The sequence below is a fragment of the Nicotiana tomentosiformis genome, chromosome 1 (genome assembly GCF_000390325.3).
Source record: "Nicotiana tomentosiformis chromosome 1, ASM39032v3, whole genome shotgun sequence".
NCBI lineage: Eukaryota > Viridiplantae > Streptophyta > Magnoliopsida > Solanales > Solanaceae > Nicotiana > Nicotiana tomentosiformis.
In genome coordinates, this window is record NC_090812.1 from 63,584,309 (window position 1) to 63,608,034 (window position 23,726).

The 23,726-nt window shown below is 38.9% G+C and overlaps 1 protein-coding gene across 1 annotated transcript; it reads right to left on the reverse strand.

The window, feature by feature from the left end:
• Positions 1 to 20,758: 20,758 nt before the first annotated feature.
• LOC138906662 (uncharacterized) lies at positions 20,759 to 21,139 on the reverse strand. Its single transcript, XM_070196021.1, has one exon. It carries the CDS (start codon positions 21,137 to 21,139, stop codon positions 20,759 to 20,761), a length of 381 nt encoding a protein of 126 aa, XP_070052122.1.
• Positions 21,140 to 23,726: the final 2,587 nt, after the last annotated feature.

Here is a 23,726-nt window from a genome sequence, read left to right on the forward strand (position 1 = left end):
GTTTGAATGAAAATAAAGTTGTCTAAAAGAAATACACAACTATGATAAAGTGGAAGGGGACTTCAGAACTGCGAACGCCATGCAACTATACGTCAAGTCTCCTGCAAATAGCTGAATCAACAAGTCTACTGTGTGACGCTAGGATCAACTCCGGTATCTGCACAAGAAGTGCAGAGTGTAGTATGAGTACAACCGACCCCTTTTACCCAGTAAGTGCCGAGCCTAACCTCGATGAAGTAGTGATGAGGCTAATGCAGGTCACTTAATAGGTAAATCATTTCAACTAGGTAGTCATAACCAATTATTATTTCAATCAATTTCCGGCATGCAGCCCGATCCCATAATATATTCATATTCAATTTCGTTGCGGCGTGCAACCCGATCCTCAATATATGTTTTCAATCAATTATGTTGCGGCGTGCAACCCGCTCCTCCAATATATTCATCTCAATCAATTCTGTTGCGGCGTGCAACCCGCTCCTCCAATATATTCACTTTCATTTCTGTTGTGGTGTGCAACCCGCTCCTCCAATAATATAATTTACCAATTCATATAAAAGATATTACTCCAATAAATGCAACAATTAATATGAAATTATAAGACAACAAACATACAATAATTATGATTTATTTAGAAATAAGTGATGACAAGTAGCAATTAATTGTGAAAATTAAGGAGGAAATATGCAATTTAATAATTAGTATGCTAAATATCAAGTAGCAATTAAGTCACACAAATCAAATAAGCATGTAGCAATTATAGCATGGATTCAAGGCATAATATTGAGCAAGGAATATGAGAGAAATAATTAAAATAATAATTAATTCATGATTTAAAATAATTTATGATTTTCAAATAATTATGCAAATAATTTATTTGGCGACGTATAGACTCTCGTCACCTCGCCTATACATCGTTCACATGAATTTCACATAACAAATAATTCAAGGGTTCTATTCCCTCAAGTCAAGGTTAACCACGACACTTACCTCGCTTCATAACCACATTCAATATTCCAATAAACCTTTGCCTCACGAATTCATGTCCGAAAGCTTCAAATCTGATCACAAACAATTCAATATACTCAACACGCATCGCAGGAATAAATTCCATATGAAATTACAAATTTTCCAGATTTAAATCCGAAATTTATTTTTTAAAAATCGACAGCGGGACCCATGTCTTGAATCCCAGAAAAACGCATGAAATCCGAACACCCGTTCCGATACGAGTTCAACCATACAAAAATTATCGAATTCCGACATCGCATTGCCTTCCAAATCCTCAATTAAAGTCTTTGAAGATTTCTACCATTTTCAACTCAATCTTTACCCATCTGAACTCAACAATCTTCCCACAACCTTATTGGTACAAGCATGTATAACTAATACTCTCACATCCAAGAATCCCACTCCCAATCACCCATTTTACCCAAACTCGAATTTGAAGACTAAGGGTTAGAATCTTACCTCTTGGGTGAAGATCTTGTGATATTTCCTTGTTGGATTTCAAAGCTTGAACAATATTTTTGATGAACAAAGCACTTGAGCTTCTTTCTCTCTCTCTAGAACACTCTCACTTCTCTCTAAAATCATCAGATAATTGCCCCAAAATATGCCCCAAAGCCAATTTATCAAAATGGGGTCGGGTTATAAAAATAAGAAAATGGACCTTCCAAACTCAGGTATGCGGTCGCACAATGGGCCGCACAATGGGTATGCGGGTCGCACAATGGACTGCAAAATTAATGCCCAGAACTGGGCTACACTGTTCAGGTCTTCAACCATTTTGCAGGCACACAATCGGTTTTGCGGTTCTCGAAATGATTATGCAGTCGCACATCTGACCACAAAATCACATTCTTCTAGCCTTTGGTAATGTTGTCATAACTTCTTGTAGGAGTGTCCAAATGACGAACGGTTTGATCATCATATAACGCCTTATATATATTTAGATATACTTGTCCAAAGTTTGGTCTTGTGCGTATTCATTTGGAACTTTAGTCTATTATGCAATTTTTTTGGTCTTGTGCGTATTCATTTGGAACTTTAGTCTATTTTTCAACTTGACTTAGACTTAGGCCTCTCCTTAGACCCCACATCACTTATAATGTGCCTCATACACTTATTATCATATCAAATTGATATCCATCATATTAATAGTCCTCAAATGAGAAGTAGAGTCCGCCCCTAAACCCATAACATAACTTATCTCTTCTTTCACCCATTTCAATTTCCCGAATTTTTACTAACTCCCAAAATTTCCAAAAATTCCCCTAGAGTTTTCTTTGTAACTGGGCCTATCCACCTGAAAGAGAATCCCAGAAACCAATCCTAATAACACATACATTGTAACGACCCGACCAATCGTTTTGAGTATTTGCACTTCGCTTGGTTGTTTGAGGAAACGAGTAGCTCTATATGATGTATTATGACTTACGCGAATCGTCGGTTTTGGTTTTCAGGTTATTCGAAATTGATTTGAATGAATGATTCTCAGCTAGAAGCTTTAAATTTGAAAGGGTTGACCAAGTTTGACTTTTAGCATTTGAACTCGGATTGGAATTTTGATGGTTCCATTAGCTCTGATGGGTGATTTTGGACGTCGAAGCGCGTCCGGATTTTGATTTGGAGGTCCGTGGTTGAATTTGGCTCGAAATGGCAAAAGTTGAAATTTTGAAAAGTTTGACCGGGAGTGGACTTTTTGATAACGGGGTCGGCTTTCGATTCCGGAAGTTGGAGCAGGTCTGTAATGTAGAATGTGACTTGTGTGCAAATTTTGAGGTCAATCGGACATGATTTGATAGGTTTCGGCATCGATTATGGAAGTTTAAAGTTTCAAAGTTCATTGAATTCGAATTGAGGTGTGATTCATCATTTCGATGTTGTTATGTGTGTTTGGACAGTGTCCTGAGGGGCTCGGGCATGTTTCGAATTGATTTCGGAACATTTTTCTTCATTTTGGTACTGTTGTGTTCTGGTGTCTCAGCTCTTCATCGCGTTCACGTGGCAAGTGTCACGAACGTATAGTGTATTTTGACGGCAACAACAATTGTTCTTCGCGATCACGTAGAGTTGGGGCAAGTCCTCTTCACGTTCGCGTATGGAGGATCGCGTTCACGTAGTGTTGAGGTTGGCAGCTGGGAATTTGAGCGTTCTTCTATGCAATCGCGTAAGATTAGTCTTATTCGCGAAGCTTTGGCAGCAGTGTTCATCACGTTCGCGTGGGGTGTATCACGAACGCGTAGAGACTTTTGTGGCAGTGTGAGTTTTATTCATCGCGAACGCGATGGTTTTCTCGCGTTCGCGAAAGTGGATGTCTGGACAGTTTATATAGTACTCTATTTCGAAGGTTTCAGACATTTTTATATTTTAGGAGCTATAGAGCTCGGATTGAGGCGATTCGTGGAGAAAGTTTCATCACAAGGATTGGGGTAAGTGTTCTCTACTCGGTTTTGGTTATATTTCATGAATCTACCTTCATTTTTGGTAATTGGATTGTGGATTTTAAATAGGAAATTGGGGGTTTTGGCCTAAAGTTTCATAATGTGAATTTTTGAGTTTTGAACATCGAATTGGAGTCGGATTTGAGTGAAACTAGTATGGCTGGACTCGTAATTTAATGGGTTGTTGGATTTTGTAAATTTTTTCGGGTTCTGAGGTATGGGCCTAGGTTGGGCTTTTGGCCGATTTTGGGCTTTTGATTCAAGATTTGATCTTTCTCGACCAGGATTGGTTCCTTTAGCATTGTTTGATGTACTTGAGTTGTTTTTTGTTAGTTTCGATCTATTTGTAGGTTAGAACTCGCGGGATGGCATTTTGGAGCATCGCTTGGCTTGCTCGGTGTTGGAATTGGTTTGTTCGAGATAAGTAACTCTTCTAATCTTAGTGTTGAGGGTATGAAATCCCGCAATACGTGTTATGTGATTGGTATTGAGGTAACACACATGCTAGGTGACGGGCGTGTCGGCGTGCACCATGTGAATTGGGACTCTATTGTTTCTATGGCACTGTATAGTTGTCCTATTTTGTTGATATCCGTGTTTTCACCGTGTTATAAAGTAATTGAGTTGTCAATCATGCAAGATATCATGTTTAGGCATTATGCCGATATTGTTTTGACCCATAGTGGTTGTTTCTTACTATCATCTCAGTGATTTCATTGATATTTCGTACTCAGTCATATTCATGCATTCATATCATATCTCAGTCTCAGTTGTTATTTTTTGATACATCATATCATTGTTGTCGGGATTGTTTCATGGCATTGTGAGCCCGTGAGTGAGACTGGAGAATGATGACTGAGTGAGGCCGAGGGCCTGAGTAAGATTGATATTTTGGGATCGGGCTGCACGCCGCAACATGTTATATTGATATTTTGGGATCGGGCTGCACGCCGCAACGATATAGCGCTTGGGTTGAAAGGAGCCCATCTAGGAGTTTACACCCCCCCAATGAGCGCAGTCGACTATAATCAGGGATCGAGCTGCACGCCGCAGCGGGTATTGTACATCGGTGAGTGATTGAGTGTGCTGAGCATAGTGAGAGTGAATGCGGGACAATGAGGTTAAGTACTCGTAGAGTGTGAGTACATGAGCTCATCATTGAGATGCATTGCATTTGACATGCGTACTTGTGATACATGCATAGAGGTGCATTTACTTCTGCTACCCATTTGTGGGGACATTTATGATTTTACCTGTATCTTGGCATGTAGGCATAGAGACGTACTTTCCTCATGCTATATGAAAATGAGACATCTTACTTATTATTGAAAGAAGTTTTGGGAAAAATCATAGTTTTCAAACTTACTCGTATTTTGGCTTTTTCGGTAAAAGATTTGGGTTTTCACTGAGATACTTGAAAAGAAATGCCTACTTTTCTGGAAATGTGAACAAACTGAGCCTTTTATTTCTGAGATACTCTTTTATTACTTGTACTATGCTGTTATGTTGAGTTGTGAAATATTGGTGTTGGACCCGACCTTCGTGTTAGCTCGTCACTACTTTCAACCTAAGGTTAGGTTTGTTACTAATTAAGTAAATGGGGTCGGTTGTACTCACACTACACTTCTACACCTTGTGTCCAGATGTTGGATGCTGATATTGCTGTATTCGATGGGAGCTGGATTGAATATGTACCTGTGTCTTGGATGTAGTTGCCTCTTGTTCGTGGTAGCTTTAGATCTGTAAAAATCTATTTATGTACTATTCAAACAGACTATGTATTTATTTCATTTCCCCTTTGTAAACTCTATTCTTAGAAGCTCATTATTTGTACTACCAATTTTTTGGGAATGTATTAGATTCGGATATTTCTTTACTTAATTGCTTTATTAATTGTTACTTGAATTGGTTAGTGGTTAATTGGCTTACCTAGCGGGTTAGGTTAGGTGCCATCACGACTAGTCGGATTTTGGCTCGTGACATACATAATCTAATCAACGTAACACAACATGAAAACAATACTAACAGTGGCCTCATAAGCAATATATTACTAGAAAAGAAACGCCATTAACATCAACTATTCAGGTGATACGTAACTCATAACAGATAAGCTCTCAACATCTTCATAGAACATACAAATGAACGTTTAAATTAAAGATGATATTTTTGGGCCATCACACCCATACTCCAATATGACATATATATGAAGCTCAAGTGAAGGGATTGCCTCTTGGTGGAAGAATCTAACTTTTTCTCTTTTTGGTGTTCTTGAAGATTCAACCCATTTCCTGTGGATTTGATCCATAATAATGTTAGTGTTATCACTAAATGATGTTATATAATCATCCTTGTGCTAAAACAACTTACCTTGAAGTGTATCCATGGTGGAAGAGCTCATCCTTCTCTCTAGAAATCAATTCCAAGTTGAAGAACTAATATTTTCTCTCTCTAAACCCCTTGTTTCAGCCCCTTTAAAATGGCCCCTAAAGCTGCGTAGGCTACGCAGGGTGGACTTCTATCCCCCTTTAGTTAGAAGCTGCTGGATTTGACTACGCAATGGTGCGTAGGCTACGCTGCTATGTTGCGTAGGCTACTCTACTATGTTGCGTAGGCTACACAAGACTCGCATAGCTGTTCTTCCACCCTTTAGTAAATAGGTCCTAACTTCTTGAGGGAATCTCTAAATAACAAACGGTTTAAATCAGTAGAAACTACACATAGACCTTGCCTTTGATAGGCTATACACCATATAAACCTTCATATCTTGAGAGTTATGATCATTTAAATTTAGGTCTTGTGCGAACTTACTTGAAACTTTACCCTATCGTATAATTTCCAACTTGACTTAGCCTTGGGGCTCTTCTTAGACCATAAACCATTCTTAATGCACCTCATACATATATTATCATAATCAATTGATATTATTCATATTATTAGTCTTGTTCATACCCGAATTAATATAATTAGTACCTGCCAATCTTCTTATTGGTCTTAAAACACTCCGAAATTTTTCGGGGTGTTCCATTCTCCCCCACTTAAGAACATTCGTCCTCGAATGTTTTGCAAGTCACTATTAGGCACAGTATTATCCTTATTTCACCTTAACCATCATCGTTAAATGTTTTTGACTTCATATTGATCTTAGATATTCTTCCTACATTTCAACTTTCTTAAGGCCCCAAAGTTTGGCTAACACTCTAAATTCTTAAAAGTTTTGGCAGAGTATCCCCTGTAACTGAAACCATCCAAATAATTCAACTTGTCCAGAACAAGCCCCCACATGGGCACCAATTTCAACATAATTCAACAACCAAATATCTTTACATAATATGATGTCTAGGCCCCACACGGCCTCACATATATTCTCAATGTACAACAACAAACTAAGCCCCACATGGCTGTGCATATACAAAATTACATCAAACAACACTAAAACCATGAATCATGCCCCAATTCAAGCTTAATGAAACTAAGAAATTCCTACTTCTACATTCGATACCGAAACCTATCAAATCAAGTCCTATTGACCTCAAAATTTGGACACAAGTCATAAATGACATAACGGACTTATTCAAATTTTCAGAATCGGATTCCGGTCCTGAGATCAAAAGTCAATTCCCCGGTCAAACTTCCAACTTAAATTTTTATTTTCACCATTTCAAGCCTAATTTATCCACGTGCTTCCAAATAATTTTCCGAACATGCTCATAAGTCCAAAATCACCATACGGAGCTATTGGAATCATCAAAACTCTATTCCGGAGTCATTTACACATAAGTTGACATCCGGTCAATATTTTAACATAACCTTTAAACCTTGGGACTAAATATTCCAATTCATTCCAAAACCTTGTCGGACCCGAACCAATCACCCCGCCAAGTCACATAACAACTGTAAAGCACAAATTGAGCAGTAAATGGGGGAACGGGGTTGTAATACTCAAGACCAACCTCTGGGCTCAAAAACAACCATGGATTCGGGTAATTTAACTAATATTGAGTTAGAAACAATTACCCCGTTGTTTTCCCTGAAAATCTCCTGAAAATCCTCTCTCCGAGCTCCAAATCGGTAAAAATGGATGTCCAATTTTCAGAACTTAAACTCGCTGCCTAGTGATTTCTTCTATGCGATCGCGGACCAACTCACGCGATTGCGAAGCACAAATTTTCATTGCCCAAAAATAACTCTACGCGATAGCAGAAAATTCCTCGCGATCGCGAAGCACAGTCTCTGCAAGCCTACACTATCACGAATCTTCTCATGTGATCGCGAAGCATTAAGCACGTGGCCCAGCTCCTCCCTCTATTCCTCTTCGCGAACGCGGCCTAGCCCACACATTCGCAATGCACATCCTTGCCAAACCTACGCGATCGCGGTTAACGACACGCGATCGCGAAGAACAAAAATCAACACTGCCTCAATAAGCCTACGCGATCGCCGGTGCCTTCATGCGATCGCATAGAACAAATCTTACCTCTGTCCAAAAAAGCCTATGCGATCGCGGACCTTCTCACGCGATCGCATAGAAGGAAACGAGTAACAGAAAACCAGCATTTTTAGCAGTTTACCAAGTCCAAATTTCGATCCATTAAGCATCCGAAACTCACCCTAGGCCCCCGAGACCTCAACTAAATACACCAACAAGTCATAAAACATGATACGAACTTAGTCGAAACCTCAAATCACATCCAACAACGCTAAAACCACGAATCATTCACCAATTCAAGCCTAATGAACTTTGAAACTTTCAATTTCTACAAATGACGCCGGAACCTATCAAATCACGTCCGATTGACCTCAAATTTTGCACACAAGCCATAAATGACATAACGGAGGTATTCCAATTTTCAGAATTGGATTCCGACCCCGATATCAAAAATTCAACCCCAGTCAAACTTCCAAAAAAATTGACTTTCGCATTTCAAGCCTAATTCCTCTACGGACCTCCAAATAATTTTCCGGACGCGCTCCTAAGTCCAAAATCTCTATACAGAGCTATTGGAATCATCATAATTCAAATCCGAGGTCGTTTACACATAAGTCAATATCCGGTTAACTTTTCCAACTTAAGTTTTCAATTATAAGACTAAGTGTCTCATTTCACCCCGAAATCCTTCCGGACCCGAACCAACTAACCCGGTAAGCCATAAAAAACTTTAAAGCATAAAGTTAGCAGTAAATGGGAGAACGTGGTTATAATACTCAAAATGACTGGCCGAGTCGTTACATTCTCCCCCACTTAAACATACGTTCGTCCTCGAACGTGCCAAGAGTTATTTCCAAGCCACCAAATCACTATTCCATCATACCACGCACGAACCCGGGGGTGATCCCACGTCATCGTATTATATATAGGCGTGACAACACAATACAACTGAAAATCATTAATTTAACCTTAGCCCATAAACTTAGAACCCAAATTTCCGACATCTAGAATTCTTTTCAAGACACGAATCTCATCTCTACACATTGTATAAGTTTGAACAAGTTGTATCAATCCATAACCATAACCCCATATATAATCACATAACATACTACACAACTCACATGCTCGCAACACCATTTCTGATCACAGTAACTACTCAAACCAACCGGTTTTGGTATTAACCCCATATCAAACAAAACCTCATTACAAAACCTTCGTACACTGCTGAAAATGAAAGACATACGCAAAATCTCATAACCCTTTATCAGATCAACAAGTCATGGAGCTTTCTTGCCCTAACAAGAATCATAATCTCCTTCTAAGATGACTTTCAATATTATCCTCCCAATAAACCGTAATAAATTCTGATAGTACCCATTCTAGGTCCAATGACCATATATTATTAAACACAACTATCTCACTGACAAGCCACACCAATACAACTCTAGCCACAACTGCCCAACCTGGTACCCAAAATGGAAGATGTCTCAAAGTAGAAAACTGCATTACAAGTTCAACAAGAACTACCACAACTGCAATGCTATAAGCTCATTATATATAGTGGAACCAAGACACACTAATTTAATAATAGTAACCAGCTCTTCTAGAGCTCCCATTAACATCACTCGCAGGGACAACTCGCGTGCTATAGTATCAATATCAGTATATGGATTCGCACGGACAACTCACATACCAATAATATAATATCTAGATTTGCACGAACAACTCACATGCTGCATGGACAACTCACGTGCTATAGTATAATATTTGGATCCGCACGGACAACTCACGTGCCATAACATAATCAGCCCGATATAGTCCCACGCCTCCAGTCCAAACATATCATATGGGAGCATTTAAACAGGTATATATGTATAAGCTAAATGAAAGAAGATTCCCATGCATCTGGACTGGTATAAATAACACGCTATAGTGTAGGCATGAGTAATTGTGCTATCACAGCTCAAATCGGTAAGTTAACGCAAAATTAGTAACTACCCAATTTAATTAGGGAATTAGCCTCTTTGTAACCTCAAGTATAGTCCAGATAGTTCTCAACAAAGGTATGAATACAAGAAACATTATAACTTTAATCTTAATAGTCAACTCTAGGCATATCATAACCTAAACATGTTTTTTTTCCGAGTAGGAATACTTGCCACGATACCCGCACATGGCCTCAAACCTCACATATATGTGCACTCATAGCGCGTAGCTATCACAAATAATTAACGCAACTAGTGCCTCCACTGAGTTTAAATAAAATATTCACCTCAACCAGGTCGCAACCTTGAAACAATATGCTTATAAGAACTCCAAGTCTCCAAATTCATAAGACTCATGAATCACCGTAGCTGATCCCAACTCCAGCACTCGAATGACTAACATATCTTTCATGCACGATCCTCCAACTAGGAATACTTCCAAAATTCTTCCGTGCCACGTAGCAATAATTTCAATATCAACAGTCTATCAACCAGGTGGGTACTATAATACCAATGAACATCTGTAAGTCAAAACATAATGCACCTTTTGAAATGCGCACCCTTCTCATGGATTATCGAGCAATTATAACATTCATCTAAATATCTGAAACTAACCATTCTGTCCAAAATTCGTGACCTTCCCTTCAAGAATGAACTTCCACCTTGTACATGTAAATCTTAATCCCGCACAACACACCACACCTATCATGCCATCATGTGACAAGTACAAGAATCTCATTATCATCATTGAGTCACTAGAAAATTACATAACCTATTAGTTAGAAACCTTTCTCTTGCTTCATTCCAGGAGAAAATCACAATACACAACACGTTCCACACACCGGTAGAAAATATCCGGTTCAACCATGGTAGAAACCATCAAGAACACTTTGAAATCCATTTGCACATAACCAAGCTATCAAAACTAAATTCCTCTAACTCGACTAAGCCACACAGGTTGCCAAATCCGAGAGTATTGCCACAAAATACATGTAAAGCCCCACCTCATCATAAGAACCAAAAGAACCGAGCATACCATTACCATACTGATCCAACATGTTACCCATTTGTCCTATTTTCTCCGAGTTTCTTCTGAATTACCCTCAAGTTGACATTTCTCCTTGTCAGAAGCTACTATCCTTACCCAAAGCTTATTACAAGACATCCTAACATAATACCACACTGCCCTAAGGCCCGTAAGCCATTGTATTCTTCTTAAGCACCTCCATAAATACCACAACCGTAACACTCACTCTGAAAATACCTTATGTGAATTTCAAATTGTTCCTCTTTACTTTCTTATACGGAAATGTAGAATCCATAGTCAAATAGAATTACCACACGTCCTGATACCATCCAATGTACGTAACTGATTCTAGTGATATACAAATTTGAATGAATTTCAATTGCCACATATACATTTTGAATCTCTTAGAACCCTCTCGAGAGTCATCTACTCTGCTGAAATCTAATTTGCTCTGCCCCAAACGGATCGAAAGACATGTGCTCCTTTAGCACAATCAACACTCAAAGAAGTAACCAGGCCTTAACACAACCAATCAAATTCATACTTCGTGTGCACCACATCTTCAAAATAACAACTTAATCATTCCATAATTTTCATATTTTCATAAAATGCAATGTAACCTGTATCCAGGAATTTACTTACCCGAGTCATTCTTGATCTCCACCTCTACAAGTCATAACTAACCCACAAGTATGCCTCAGACCAAAATTAAAATTTAACATATATCCATGAAAATGAATTATCAATAGCAGACTCCCCCACTTGGCTCAAAGCCATAGAACAAAACACTCGATAACTCACAATACCCATACTTTATTACACCCATATACTTTATTAGCCTCAAATTGGCATATTGCTATACCATTTCGCAACCACAATTACCACGGAATCACTTAATATTTCTCAGTTTGAACTCATCAACACGACATAAAAATCTACTTCGCTCCATAATTAAACAACATGATAGATCCCTCAACGCACACACAACTCAAGATTGTACGTCACATCAAACGGGAATCAAGTACCCTATAGCAAACTCTTGAGTCACAAGTAAAATTTATTTGTCTCATTCAACTCATCTGGACACATCCCGCATTCACATCATACTTATCATATAGTCATTCAACTGCTCATCGAGCCACAAATTTCACTCATAGGAACACTACTGAACGCATAAGTCCAATTGCACAGGTTCTCACAACTAAAACTATCGAGCTTAAGCTGCAGTATAACTCCGGCCTCAAATCCTCTAGACTGGCCCATCAACAAAACACATAATACTCATCTCGAACCTCGTTCATGGAATCACAAGCCAGCAATACACAACTGATACTAAGCTCTCACATTCGCACGATAGAATAAATTTCGCACGATAGAATACAAGTGAAGTTTTCCTAAGGGTTCAGCAGCCTCTCGAATATAAGTACAGGCATCTCTGTACCGATCCACAAGACTCTACTAAACCTGCTCATGACTCGTGAGACCAATGTAACTTAGATTTAAACCACCACATCTTTTAAATTTAAAAACATAATTATTAAATTCAGCGGAAGAAAACCTCACAAATACAAATACAAACAGTCCCAAAACCCGGTGTCACTGAGTACATGAGCATCTAAATTAATACAAAGTATGACTGATAAAAAACATCACTGTCTACAATATAGAACAGTACAATAACTAAACAGGAATGGAATCAAGTCTGCGGATGTCAAGCAACTACTTTGATAGTCTCCAATAGAAATAACTCCAAAATCTAGCATCCGTCGTATCCGGAAGCACCTGGATCTACACACGAGATGCAGAGTGTAGTATGAGTACAACCAACTCAATAAGTAACAAGACTAACCTTTGGGCTGAAAGTAGTGACAAGATCCGCAGGTACAGTTCAGTATAAATAATGGTACAAAAATGTAGGCATGCTTTCAAGTTCAACAGTTAAACTCAGTACAAGTGAAATATATCAATATTGCATGATATAAGGGATATGACATCTCAGTAGAAAGGACTCATGTAAATACTGGTCACAAATTATTCTGTCACTCGGTACTGTTTATGGCCAATCCATCCTAGGGATATTCCGTCCCGTATATATATATATATCGACCTACAATCAGTCACTCAGTACCGTATAAGGCCATTCCAGCCATGGGGTTATTTATCCCCTATGTAAATGATACAAACAAGATCTATGTCCGGGGAAAATTCATCACAACATATAAATAAGTAAAGTAAGTCCATGCCCTAGGAAGTCCATCCCGAATATATATAATCATCTACGCTCACTGGCGTGTGTACAGACTCCGGAGGGGCTCCTTCAGCCCAAGCATGATATAAAGCCTATATGGCCTACTACAAGCGGGCAATCCCGATCCGTAAAATAATAAAGCCTATATGGCCTGCTGCAGGCGGGCAGCCCCGATCCATAAAATAGTAAAACCTATAAGGCCTGCTGCAGGCGGGCAACCCCGATCCATATAATAGTAAAGCCTATAAGGCTTGCTGCAGGCGAACAACTCTGATCCATATAATAATAAAGCCTATAAGGCCTGCTGCAAGCGAGCAGCCCCGATCCATATAATAATAATGTATAAAGTCAATATGGCCTGCTGTGGCACGCGGCTCGATCCCATAAATATCCTCACAATGGATGAATATGACTGAGTGTGAACTGTATATTTTTTGAATTAATTAATTCAAAAGCAACACGACCCCATGGGTCAAAAAATATTGGCATGTAGCCTAAACATTATATTTAATAGGGGTCTCAACTCAATTTCTCTAACACGTGGAAAATGTTCAGATAATAACATGATTCATTAATTTTACAACTGCACAGGATTTATTCTAGACACAATTTCTATGGTGTACGTCCACATGCTCGTCGCCTATCGTGTGTGTCACCTAAACAATTTATATCATACCAACTTCGGGGATTCATACCCTCTGAACCAAGTTTAGAAATGTTACTTACCTCAACCTGTGTAATTTCTCACTCTGCTATGCCCTTGCCTCGAGAATTGGTCTCCGAAAACCTTGTATCTAGTCACAAATAACTCGATTTAGTCAATAAAAATTATTGGAATTAATTCCATAAGAAAAGACAAATTTCCCAACAAAATCCAAAATTTAGCTCAAAAATCGCCCATGGGGCCCACGTCTAGGAACCCGATAAAACTTACAAAATCCGGAAGCCCTTTCGACCACGAGTCTACCCATACTAATTTTACCAAATCCCGACATCAACTCGACCCTATAATCTTCAAATTAAACCAAGAGGGTTTTCTAAATCTTCCCACTTAATTCACTAATTAAATGTAAAAAAAAAAATCAATAATTTGGGTAATTTAACCAATATTGAGTTAGAAAGAGTTACTCCATTGTTTTCCTTGAAAATCTCCCAAAAATCCTCTCTCCGAACTCCAAATCGGTAAAAATGCAGAACTTAAACTCTCTGTCTAGTGATTTCATCTATGCGATCGCGGACCAATTCACGCGATCGCGAAACACAAATTTTCATTACCCAAAAATAACTCTACGCGATCGCAAAAAATTCCACGCGATCGCGGAGCATAGTCTCTGCAAGCCTATCCGACCACGAACCTTCTCACGCAATCTCAAAGCATTAAGCGCGTGGCCCAGCTCCTCCATCCGTTCCTCTTCGCGAATGCGGCCTAGCCCATGTGTTCACGATGCGCTGCCTGGCCAAACGTATGCGATCGCGGTTGACCTCACGCGATCGTGAAGAACAAAAATCAACACTGCCTCAACAAGCCTACGCGATCGCAGGTGCCTTCACACGATTGCATAGAACAAATCTCACCTCTTTCCAAACAAACCTATGCGATCGCGGACCTTCTCACATGATCGCATAGAAGGAAACCAGTGACAGATAACCAGCAATTTCAGCAGTTTACCAAGTCTAAAATTCGATCCGTTAAGCATCTGAAACTCACCTGAGGCCCCCGAGACCATAACCAAATACACCAACAAGTCCTAAAACATGATACGAACTTAGTCGTAACCTCAAATCACATTCAACAATGCTAAAACCACAAATCATACCACAATTCAAGCCTAATGAACTTTGAAACTTCCAATTTCTACAAACGACGCCGGAATCTATCAAATCACGTCCGATTGACCTAACATTTTGCACATAAGTCATAAAATGACGTAACAGAGGTATTCCAATTTTCAGAATCGGGTTCCGACCCCTTATCAAAAAGTCAACCCCTGGTCAAACTTCCAAAAAATTCGACTTTCTCCATTTCAAGCCTAATTCCTCTACGGACCTCCAAATAAAATTTCGGACGTGTTGCTAAGTCCAAAATTGCCATAAAGAGCTATCAGAATCATCATAATTCAAATCCGAGGTCGTTTACACGTAAATCAACATCCGTTTAAGTTTTCCAACTTAAATTTTCAATTGTGAGACTAAGAGTCTCATTTCACCCCGAAATCCTTTCGGACCCGAACCAACTAACCCGGTAAGTCATAAAACAACTTTAAAGCATAAAGTTAGCAGTAAATGGGAGAACGGGGTTATAAGCTCATTATATATAGTAGAACCAAGACACACGAATTTAATAACAGTGACCAGCTCTTCTAGAGCTCACATTAACATCACTCACACGGACAACTCACGTGCTATAATATCAATATTTGGGCCCGCCCGGACAACTCACGTGCCAATAATATCAGTATATGGATCTGCACGGAAAACTCACGTGCCAATAATATAATCCGCCTAACATGATCCCAGGCCTCCAGTACAAACATATCATACGGGAGCAATCAAACAAGTACACAATGTATATGATAAATGAATTAAGATTCTCATGCTCCTGGACTGGTATAAATAACACTCCATAGAGTAGGCAGGTGCAAAGTGTGCTATCATCGCTCAAATCGGCAAGTTAATGCAGAAATAGTAATTACCCAATTTATTTAGGGAATTAGCATCTTTGTAACCTTAAGCGTAGCCCAGATAGTTCTTGACAAAGGTACGAATACGAGAAATGTTATAACTTTATGCTTAACAGTCAATTCTAGGCATATCTTTACCTAAGCATTCTTCCGAGTATGAATACTTGCCCTGATGCCCGCACATGGCTCAAACCTCACATATGTACGCATTCGTAGCGTGCAGCTATCACAAATAATTAACGCAATTAGTACATCCACTATTTTAAAATAAAATTCTCACCTCAAATAGGCCGCAACCCTAAAACAATTTGCATCTTAGAACTCCCAGTCCCCCAAATTCATAGAACACATAAACCATCATAACTGATCATAACTCCAACACTCGAATGACTATCACATCCTTCATGCACGATCATCCCACTAAGAATATTTCCATAATTCTTCTGTGCCACATAGCAATAATTTGAATATCAGCAGTCTATCAACTAGGTGAGTACCGCAATACCAATGAACATCCGTAAGTCAAAACACAATGCGCCTTCTGACATGCGCACCCTTCTCAGGAATTACCAAGCAGTTATAACATTCATCTAAATATCTAAAACTGATCATGTTGTCCAAAATTCGGGACGTTTCCTTCAAGACTGAATTGTCACATAGTACATGTAAATTTTAATCCTGCACAACACACCGCATCTATCATGCAATCATATGAAAAGCACGAGAATCTCATCACCAACTCTGAGTCACCAGCAAATTACATACTCAATTACTTAGAAACCTTCCATTTGCTCTCATCCAGGAGGAAATCACGACATACAACATGTCCCCCACACCGGTAGAAAATATTTGGTTTGAACCATGGTAGAAACCATCAAGAACACTTTGAATCCATTTGCACATAACCATGCTATCAAAACTGAATTCCTCTAACTCAACCAAGCCATGCAGGTCACCAAACCCAAGAATATTGCCACCAAAACATCTGTAAAGTCTCCACATCATAATTACCCAAAAGCACCGAGCATGCCATTACCATACTGGTCTAGCCTACTACCCAGTTGTCTTATTTACTTCGAGTTTCTTCTGAATTACCCTCAAGTTGATACTTCTCCTTATCAGAACTCCACGATCCTTACCCATAGCTCACTAGAACACATCCTAACATAAAACCACACCGCCCTAAGGCCCATAAGCCATTGTATTCTTCTTAAGCATCACAAAGTATCACAACCGAGGCACCCACTCTGAAGGACCTTATGTGAATTTAAAATTGTTTCTCTTCCCTTTCTTATATTAAAATGTAGAATCCATAGTCATACATAATTACAGAAAGTCCCGACACCATCGAATGTAAATAACCGATTATAGCAATATACGAATCCGAAAAATTTTCAATTTCAATATTTACATTTTGAATCCATTAGAGCCCTCTCGAGAGTCACCCACTTTGCTCAAATCCAAATTGCACTGCCCGAACGGGGCAAAAGGAATGTGCCCCATCACCACAACAACACCCAAAGAAGTAACCCTGCCTTAATACTACCAATCAAATTCATACTTCGTGCGCACTACATCCTTCAAATAACAACTTAATCATTCAGGAATTTCTTTATTCGAGTCATCCTCAATCTCAATCTCTGCAAGTCATAACCGATTCACATGTATGCCTCAAACCGAAACCAGTACAACACATAACCATGAAATCAAATCGTCAATAGCAGGCTCCCCCACTTGGCTCAAAGTCATAGAACAAAACATTCCATAACTCACAATATCCATACTCTATTACTACCATAATACTGCATTCAGTTCAATAAAAATTATTTACAAGCTCAGGTAACACAAATCATAAAATACCTCAATCATCTGCTAAGCTCACCTTCATTCTCGTGATAGTCAAGTCAACTTTCTCAACCGGATTCAACTTCAAATCTCAACATATACACTCCGCTAGTAGAAAAGAAACTCTCCACTCAACATTATAAGGAACACACCTATGTAGATTACTTCGCAGGAGATAACCCACTTGCTTAGCCTCAAATTGGCATCTTGATATACCCTTTCGCAGCCACAATTACTACGCAATCACTTAATCTTTTCGAGTCCAAAATCATTAACAAGACATGAGAATTTAATTTGTCCCACAATTTAACAACGTGAAAGATCCTTCAACACATTCATACGCGAGACTATACGTCGAATCAAGACAGACACCAAGCACCTTTTTTTTTATCAAAAGGAAAATACTTCTCGTCACATTCATACCATTTTAACACATCCCACAATCACATCATACTTATCATATAGCCATTTAACCATTCATCGAGCCACAAATTCTTCTTATAAGAACATTACCAGATATATGAGTCCAAATGTACAAGTTCTCACAACCAAAACTGTTGAGTCTAAGCTGCGGTCTAAACATGGCCTCAAGTCCTCTAGACTAATCCATCATCAAAACACAGAATACACATCTCGAACCTCCTTCATGGAATCACAAACTAGCGATGCACAACTGATACTAAGCACTCACATGCACACACGAATACGTTGAAGGAATTTAAAGAGTTATGTTTCAAGATGAATCAATTCCGCATGATAGATACAAGAAAGTGAATTTTTTACATCCACAAGAATCTACTAAACCTGATCATGACTCATGAGATCTATGAAACCTAGGCTCTGATACCAACTTATCACGACCCAAAATCTCACATGTCGTGATGGAACCTATCTCAATGCTAGGCAAGCCGACAATCTTAATAAAATACCATATCTTTTAAGTTTGAAAACATAATATTTAAATTCAGCGGAAGAAATCTCACAAATATAGATATAAACACTCCCAAAACCCGGTGTCACTAAGTACCTGAGCATCTAATATTAATACAAAGTCTAACTAAGAAACATTGTCTGATAGTATAGAATAGTACAATTACTAAGAGAAAGAGAGAGTCAAGGTCAGCTAACGTCAGGCAGCTACCTTGATAGTCTCCAACGAATTGCACTCTGAGATCTAACAGTCGTCGTGTCCGAAAGCACTTGGATATGCACACGAGGTGCAGAGTGTAGTATGAGTACAACCAACTCAATAAGTAACAAGACTAAACCTCTGGGCTGAAAATAATGACGAGCTCCACAGGTACAGTCCAGTACATAAATAATGGTACATAAATGTAGGCATGCTTTCAAGTTCAACAGTTAAATTCAGTACTAGCATAATAGATCGATTCTGCATGATATGAGGAATGTGGCATCTTAGTGGAAAGACCTCATGTACTACTGATCACTAATCACTCGGTCGCTCGGTATTGTTTATGGCTAATCCAGCCCAGGGATATTCCATCCCGTATATATATACACATCGACTAACAGTCAGTCACTCAGTACCGTATAAGGCCAATCTAGCCTTGGGGTAATTTATCCCCAAATGTAAATGATACGGACAAGATCCATGTCCAGGGAAAATTTATCACAATATAAATAAGTAAGGCAAGTTCATGCCCTGGGAAGTCCATCCCGAATATATAATCATCTACGCTCACTAGGGGTGTGTACAAACTCCGGAGGGGCTCCTTCAGCCAAAGCGTGATATAAAGTCGTTATGGCCTACTGCAGGTGGGCAATCCTGATTCGTATAATAATAAAGCCTATAAGGCCTGCTGCAGGTGGGCAACCCCATTCCATAGAGTAATAATATATATAAAGCCAATATGGCCTGCTGCAGGCGGGCAACCCCGATCCCATAATTATACTCACAATGGCTGAACATGACTGAGTATGAAATATACATTTTTAAAATATATAAATTCAACAGCAACACGAACCTGTGGGTCCCAAAATATCGGCACGTAGCCCAATCATGATCTTTAATACCAGTCTCAGCTCATTTTTCCTAACACGTGTAAAATGTTCAGATAACAACCTGATTCTTTAATTTTTACAACTTCACAAAATTTGTTCAAGTCACAATATCTATGGTGCATGGCCACACGCTCGTCAACTATCGTGTGCGTCACCTCCAAACAATTTATATAACACCAAATTCGGGGATTCATACCCTCGGAACCAAGTTTAGAAGTGTTACTTACCTCAACCTTCAAGCTTCGAAAACACTACAATGCTCCAATTTATTAAAATGTCCAAATATCATCCACAATTCAACATCTACCATTAGATACCCCAACTACATCAAAACAAATACGAAAAGATTCATAATTATCCATGTAGGTTTCACAATTCGGTAACAAGCCTTCAACCATCACAAATTATCCAATGGGCTCACCCATTAGCCTATTCAATTCCATTCTTATCATTTAATACTCATTTGGAGTCATTAGTAATACTATGTTAATTATCCAACATCATCAAGTCACTATTCATTGCCTTCTCCAACAAAACTCTAGGTTCAAGAACATCCATTTCAAGAACTAGTGTTGTATCTTATCCAAATGGTGATTCCCAATTATATTCGCTCATCAATTAAGTTATCAAGTCTATTGGAATCATTAGAAACTCAAGACATATGTATTTATATTAATTCATCTCTATTCATCTTCTTCTTTAACCAAAAATGGCATTCTCATGACCCACCCTTAGGATTCATACAATATCCCATTATAACTTCAAATAAAACTCATAACCATGATACCTATACTCTAATATGACATATATATAAAGCTCAAGCGAAGGGATTACCTCTTGGTGAAAGAATCTCACTTTTCCTCTTTTTGGTGTTCTTGAAGATTCAACCCATTTCCTATGGATTTGATCCATAATAATGTTAGTGTTATCACTAAATGATGTTATATAATCATCCTTGTTCCTAAACAACTTACCTTGAAGTGTATCCATGGTGGAAAAGCTCCTCATTCTCTCAAAAATTCAATTACGCATGCTAGGTCTTGAAGTCCCGGTATTTCTTATAATGACAGTCGAACTACTAGGGAAATACTGAATAAGTAGATCCACTAGCCCTGTTAGCAAAAGGCGTACCAAAATTGTGTCTTGAAACTCTATTTTGAAATGGAAAAGAATCATCGGAACCATATGAAGATCTTTCCCTAGCACCAATAGGAGCCAAGGTACTTCCAAAGGTGAGAAATGGAAATGCATTACTAGTCACCATTTGTTGGTTTTGTGCCTCTCTTTCAACTTCTTTCTTTATGCTTTCCATTGCCTCCTTCAGTTGTTGCAGTTGAAAAAAGCTAAGTTTTTTAATTGGAGCTTCCCACAAATGACCGATATCTCTCTTCCTTGCTTGTAGGGTTTCTCTGCGATTTTTTTCCATTTGGAGAATACCCTCAATGTTCGTGAGCTCCATATTGAGATCACGAACACTAGCATTTTGATGAGCCACAATGAGCTGGTTATGGCCATTATTTGGTTGAAAGTTCCTTGTGAGAAACCTATCCACTACTGAATCCACACAAGGGTGGCTAAATAAGTAAACTTTCTTTCCTGGGGAAGTGTAACGACCCGACTTGTGATTTTAAGAATTTACGCACGTTCAGCGACATAAGGTCCCGAACAATTTTGTTATATTTATTATGACTTGTGTGTGCGGTCAAGTTTGGTTTTTGAAGATTCTGAATTAAATTGAAAGAACAATTCTTATTTTAGAAGCTAAAATGAAAAGAGTTGACCGGAGAGTTGACTTTTGCGCAAACAGCTCCAGAATGGAATTTTGATGATGTCAATAGCTTTGTATGATGATTTCAGACTTAGACGTATGTCCGGATTTGGATTTGAAACTCCGTAGGACAAGTCGGCACATTTCGGCGAAATGTTAGAAAGTGAAGTTCTTGAAATGTTCATAAATTCGACTGTAAGTATATTGATTGATAACGAGGTCATATTTCAATTCCAAAAACTAGAACAGATCCATTACATCATTTATGACTTGTGTGCAAAATTTGAAGTCATTCCGGATTGATCTGTTACATTTCAGTGCAAAATATAGAAGTTGGATGATTTGAAAACTCATAATTCGATCCGAGGAGCGATTCATAATTTCAGCGTTTTTGATGTGGTTTGAATACTCAACTAAGTTCGTATTGTATTTTGGATATGTTGGTATATTTGGTTAAGGTCCCGAGGGCTTCGGGTAGATTCTGAGGTTAACGGATCGATTTTGACTTGAAGGTAACTGCTGGAAATTTCTGGGAGGTTGTTCATATTTGTTTCCGCTTTTGATTTTGACACTTGTATCAAATTGTATGTTTTAAAAACAATGGCTTGAATTATTATTATAATCGGCTTACCTAGTCTTAAAGATTAAGTGCCATCACGACGCTTGTGGTACGATTTTGGGTCGTGACAAGTTAGTATCAGAGCTCTAGGTTCATAGGTTCTACGAGTCATGAACGAGTTTAGTAGAGTCTTGCGGATCGGTATGGAGATATCTGTACTTATCTTTGAGAGGCTACAGAACTTTTAGGAAATTTCAACTTCTTTCATTCATGTCGTGTGGAATTTGTTGATTTTATACTTTGAGCCTTTATATCTCTATTCTCTCACGGATGGAGAGGAGACGTGCTACCGGGTCAGCTGAACAGATAGTCGCGCATTGTGCTAGGGCCGCAAGAGGCCGAGGCCAAAGTAGAGGCTGAGTAAGGGCACGTGCCGTAGTTAAAGCACTTGTCAGAGTAGCAGTTGAGGAGCAGCCAGTAGCTTCGGTTGGGGGACAAGTACCAGAGACACCTGTTATTAACCCCGCAGTTAAGGAGACTTTAGCACAGTTCCTAAACATGTTTCGTATATTACCTCAGGCAGGGTTGATCTCCGTTTCTCCCAATATTTCACAGATTGGGGGAGGAGTTCAGACTCCTACCACCCGTACTCTAGAGTAGCAAGTTCACATTGGTCAGGTTTCGGGTATATTACCGGTACAATCTGTTATTACAGGTTCCGCCTGAGTTAAGGCCAGAGGCTATCAAAAGAAGAACAAAAGAGATTTAAGAGGTATAGTCCACCTACTTTCAGTGGCATAGCTGCCTAGGATGCCCAAGGATTTCTAGAAAGAAAAAAAAATGTCACTGCATTCTCCTCACCATGGGCATTGTGGAAGTGAGCGGAGTTGCCTTTTCTACATTTCAGCTGTCAAGAGCAGCGTATCAATGGTGGCAAGTTTATGAAGATGATAGATCAACCGATGTAATACCACTAACTTGAGCTCAATTTTCGGAGATGTTTTTTTTGAAAGAGTTCATTCCCCAGACTCTCCGGGATGCGTGGTGCACAGAGTTTGAACAATTGTGTTAGGACACCATGACGGTGTCAGAATATGCCATCAGGTTCGGTAAGTTAGCCCGTCATACTCCTACTTTGGTTCCTACAAATAGAGAGCGAGTCCAAAGATTCGTTAAAGGACTCAATTATGATCGTAAAATTTTGTACGACTCAGGAGCTACTGGTTGATACTTCATTTCGACTAGTGGTAGAAATTGCCAAGATATTACTATGTGTTCGGGGTGAAGGGCGGGCGGGTAGAGGGCATTCTAGAGGTGCATGCCCGACCCGTTGATATAATTGCTATGAATTGGCTGAGACCGATAAACCAGATGGTGTCGTTACAGGCATGAATTAATTTATAATAAAAGGAGAACTATTCTTATTTTGATTAGATTCCGATTATCGAGGTGGGAACTCCTATCATGCTCCTTATATGGTGGATTTGTGAATTTGTACTCCACTCTAATATTTATCCTTGTTGGGAGACTTGATGGTGTTAGCCCATGTCTATCATTTTTGTTTTGTACATTATTGTAGGCTATGAGTCCAAAAGGTGACTTTTTATTACTCACTACAGTGGGTTTTGATATAATTTTAGGATAATTCATTACAGTTTTATGAATTATATGCCCTACCGGTATGGGGGTTAATTATATATTGTGAAATTGTTTCACATG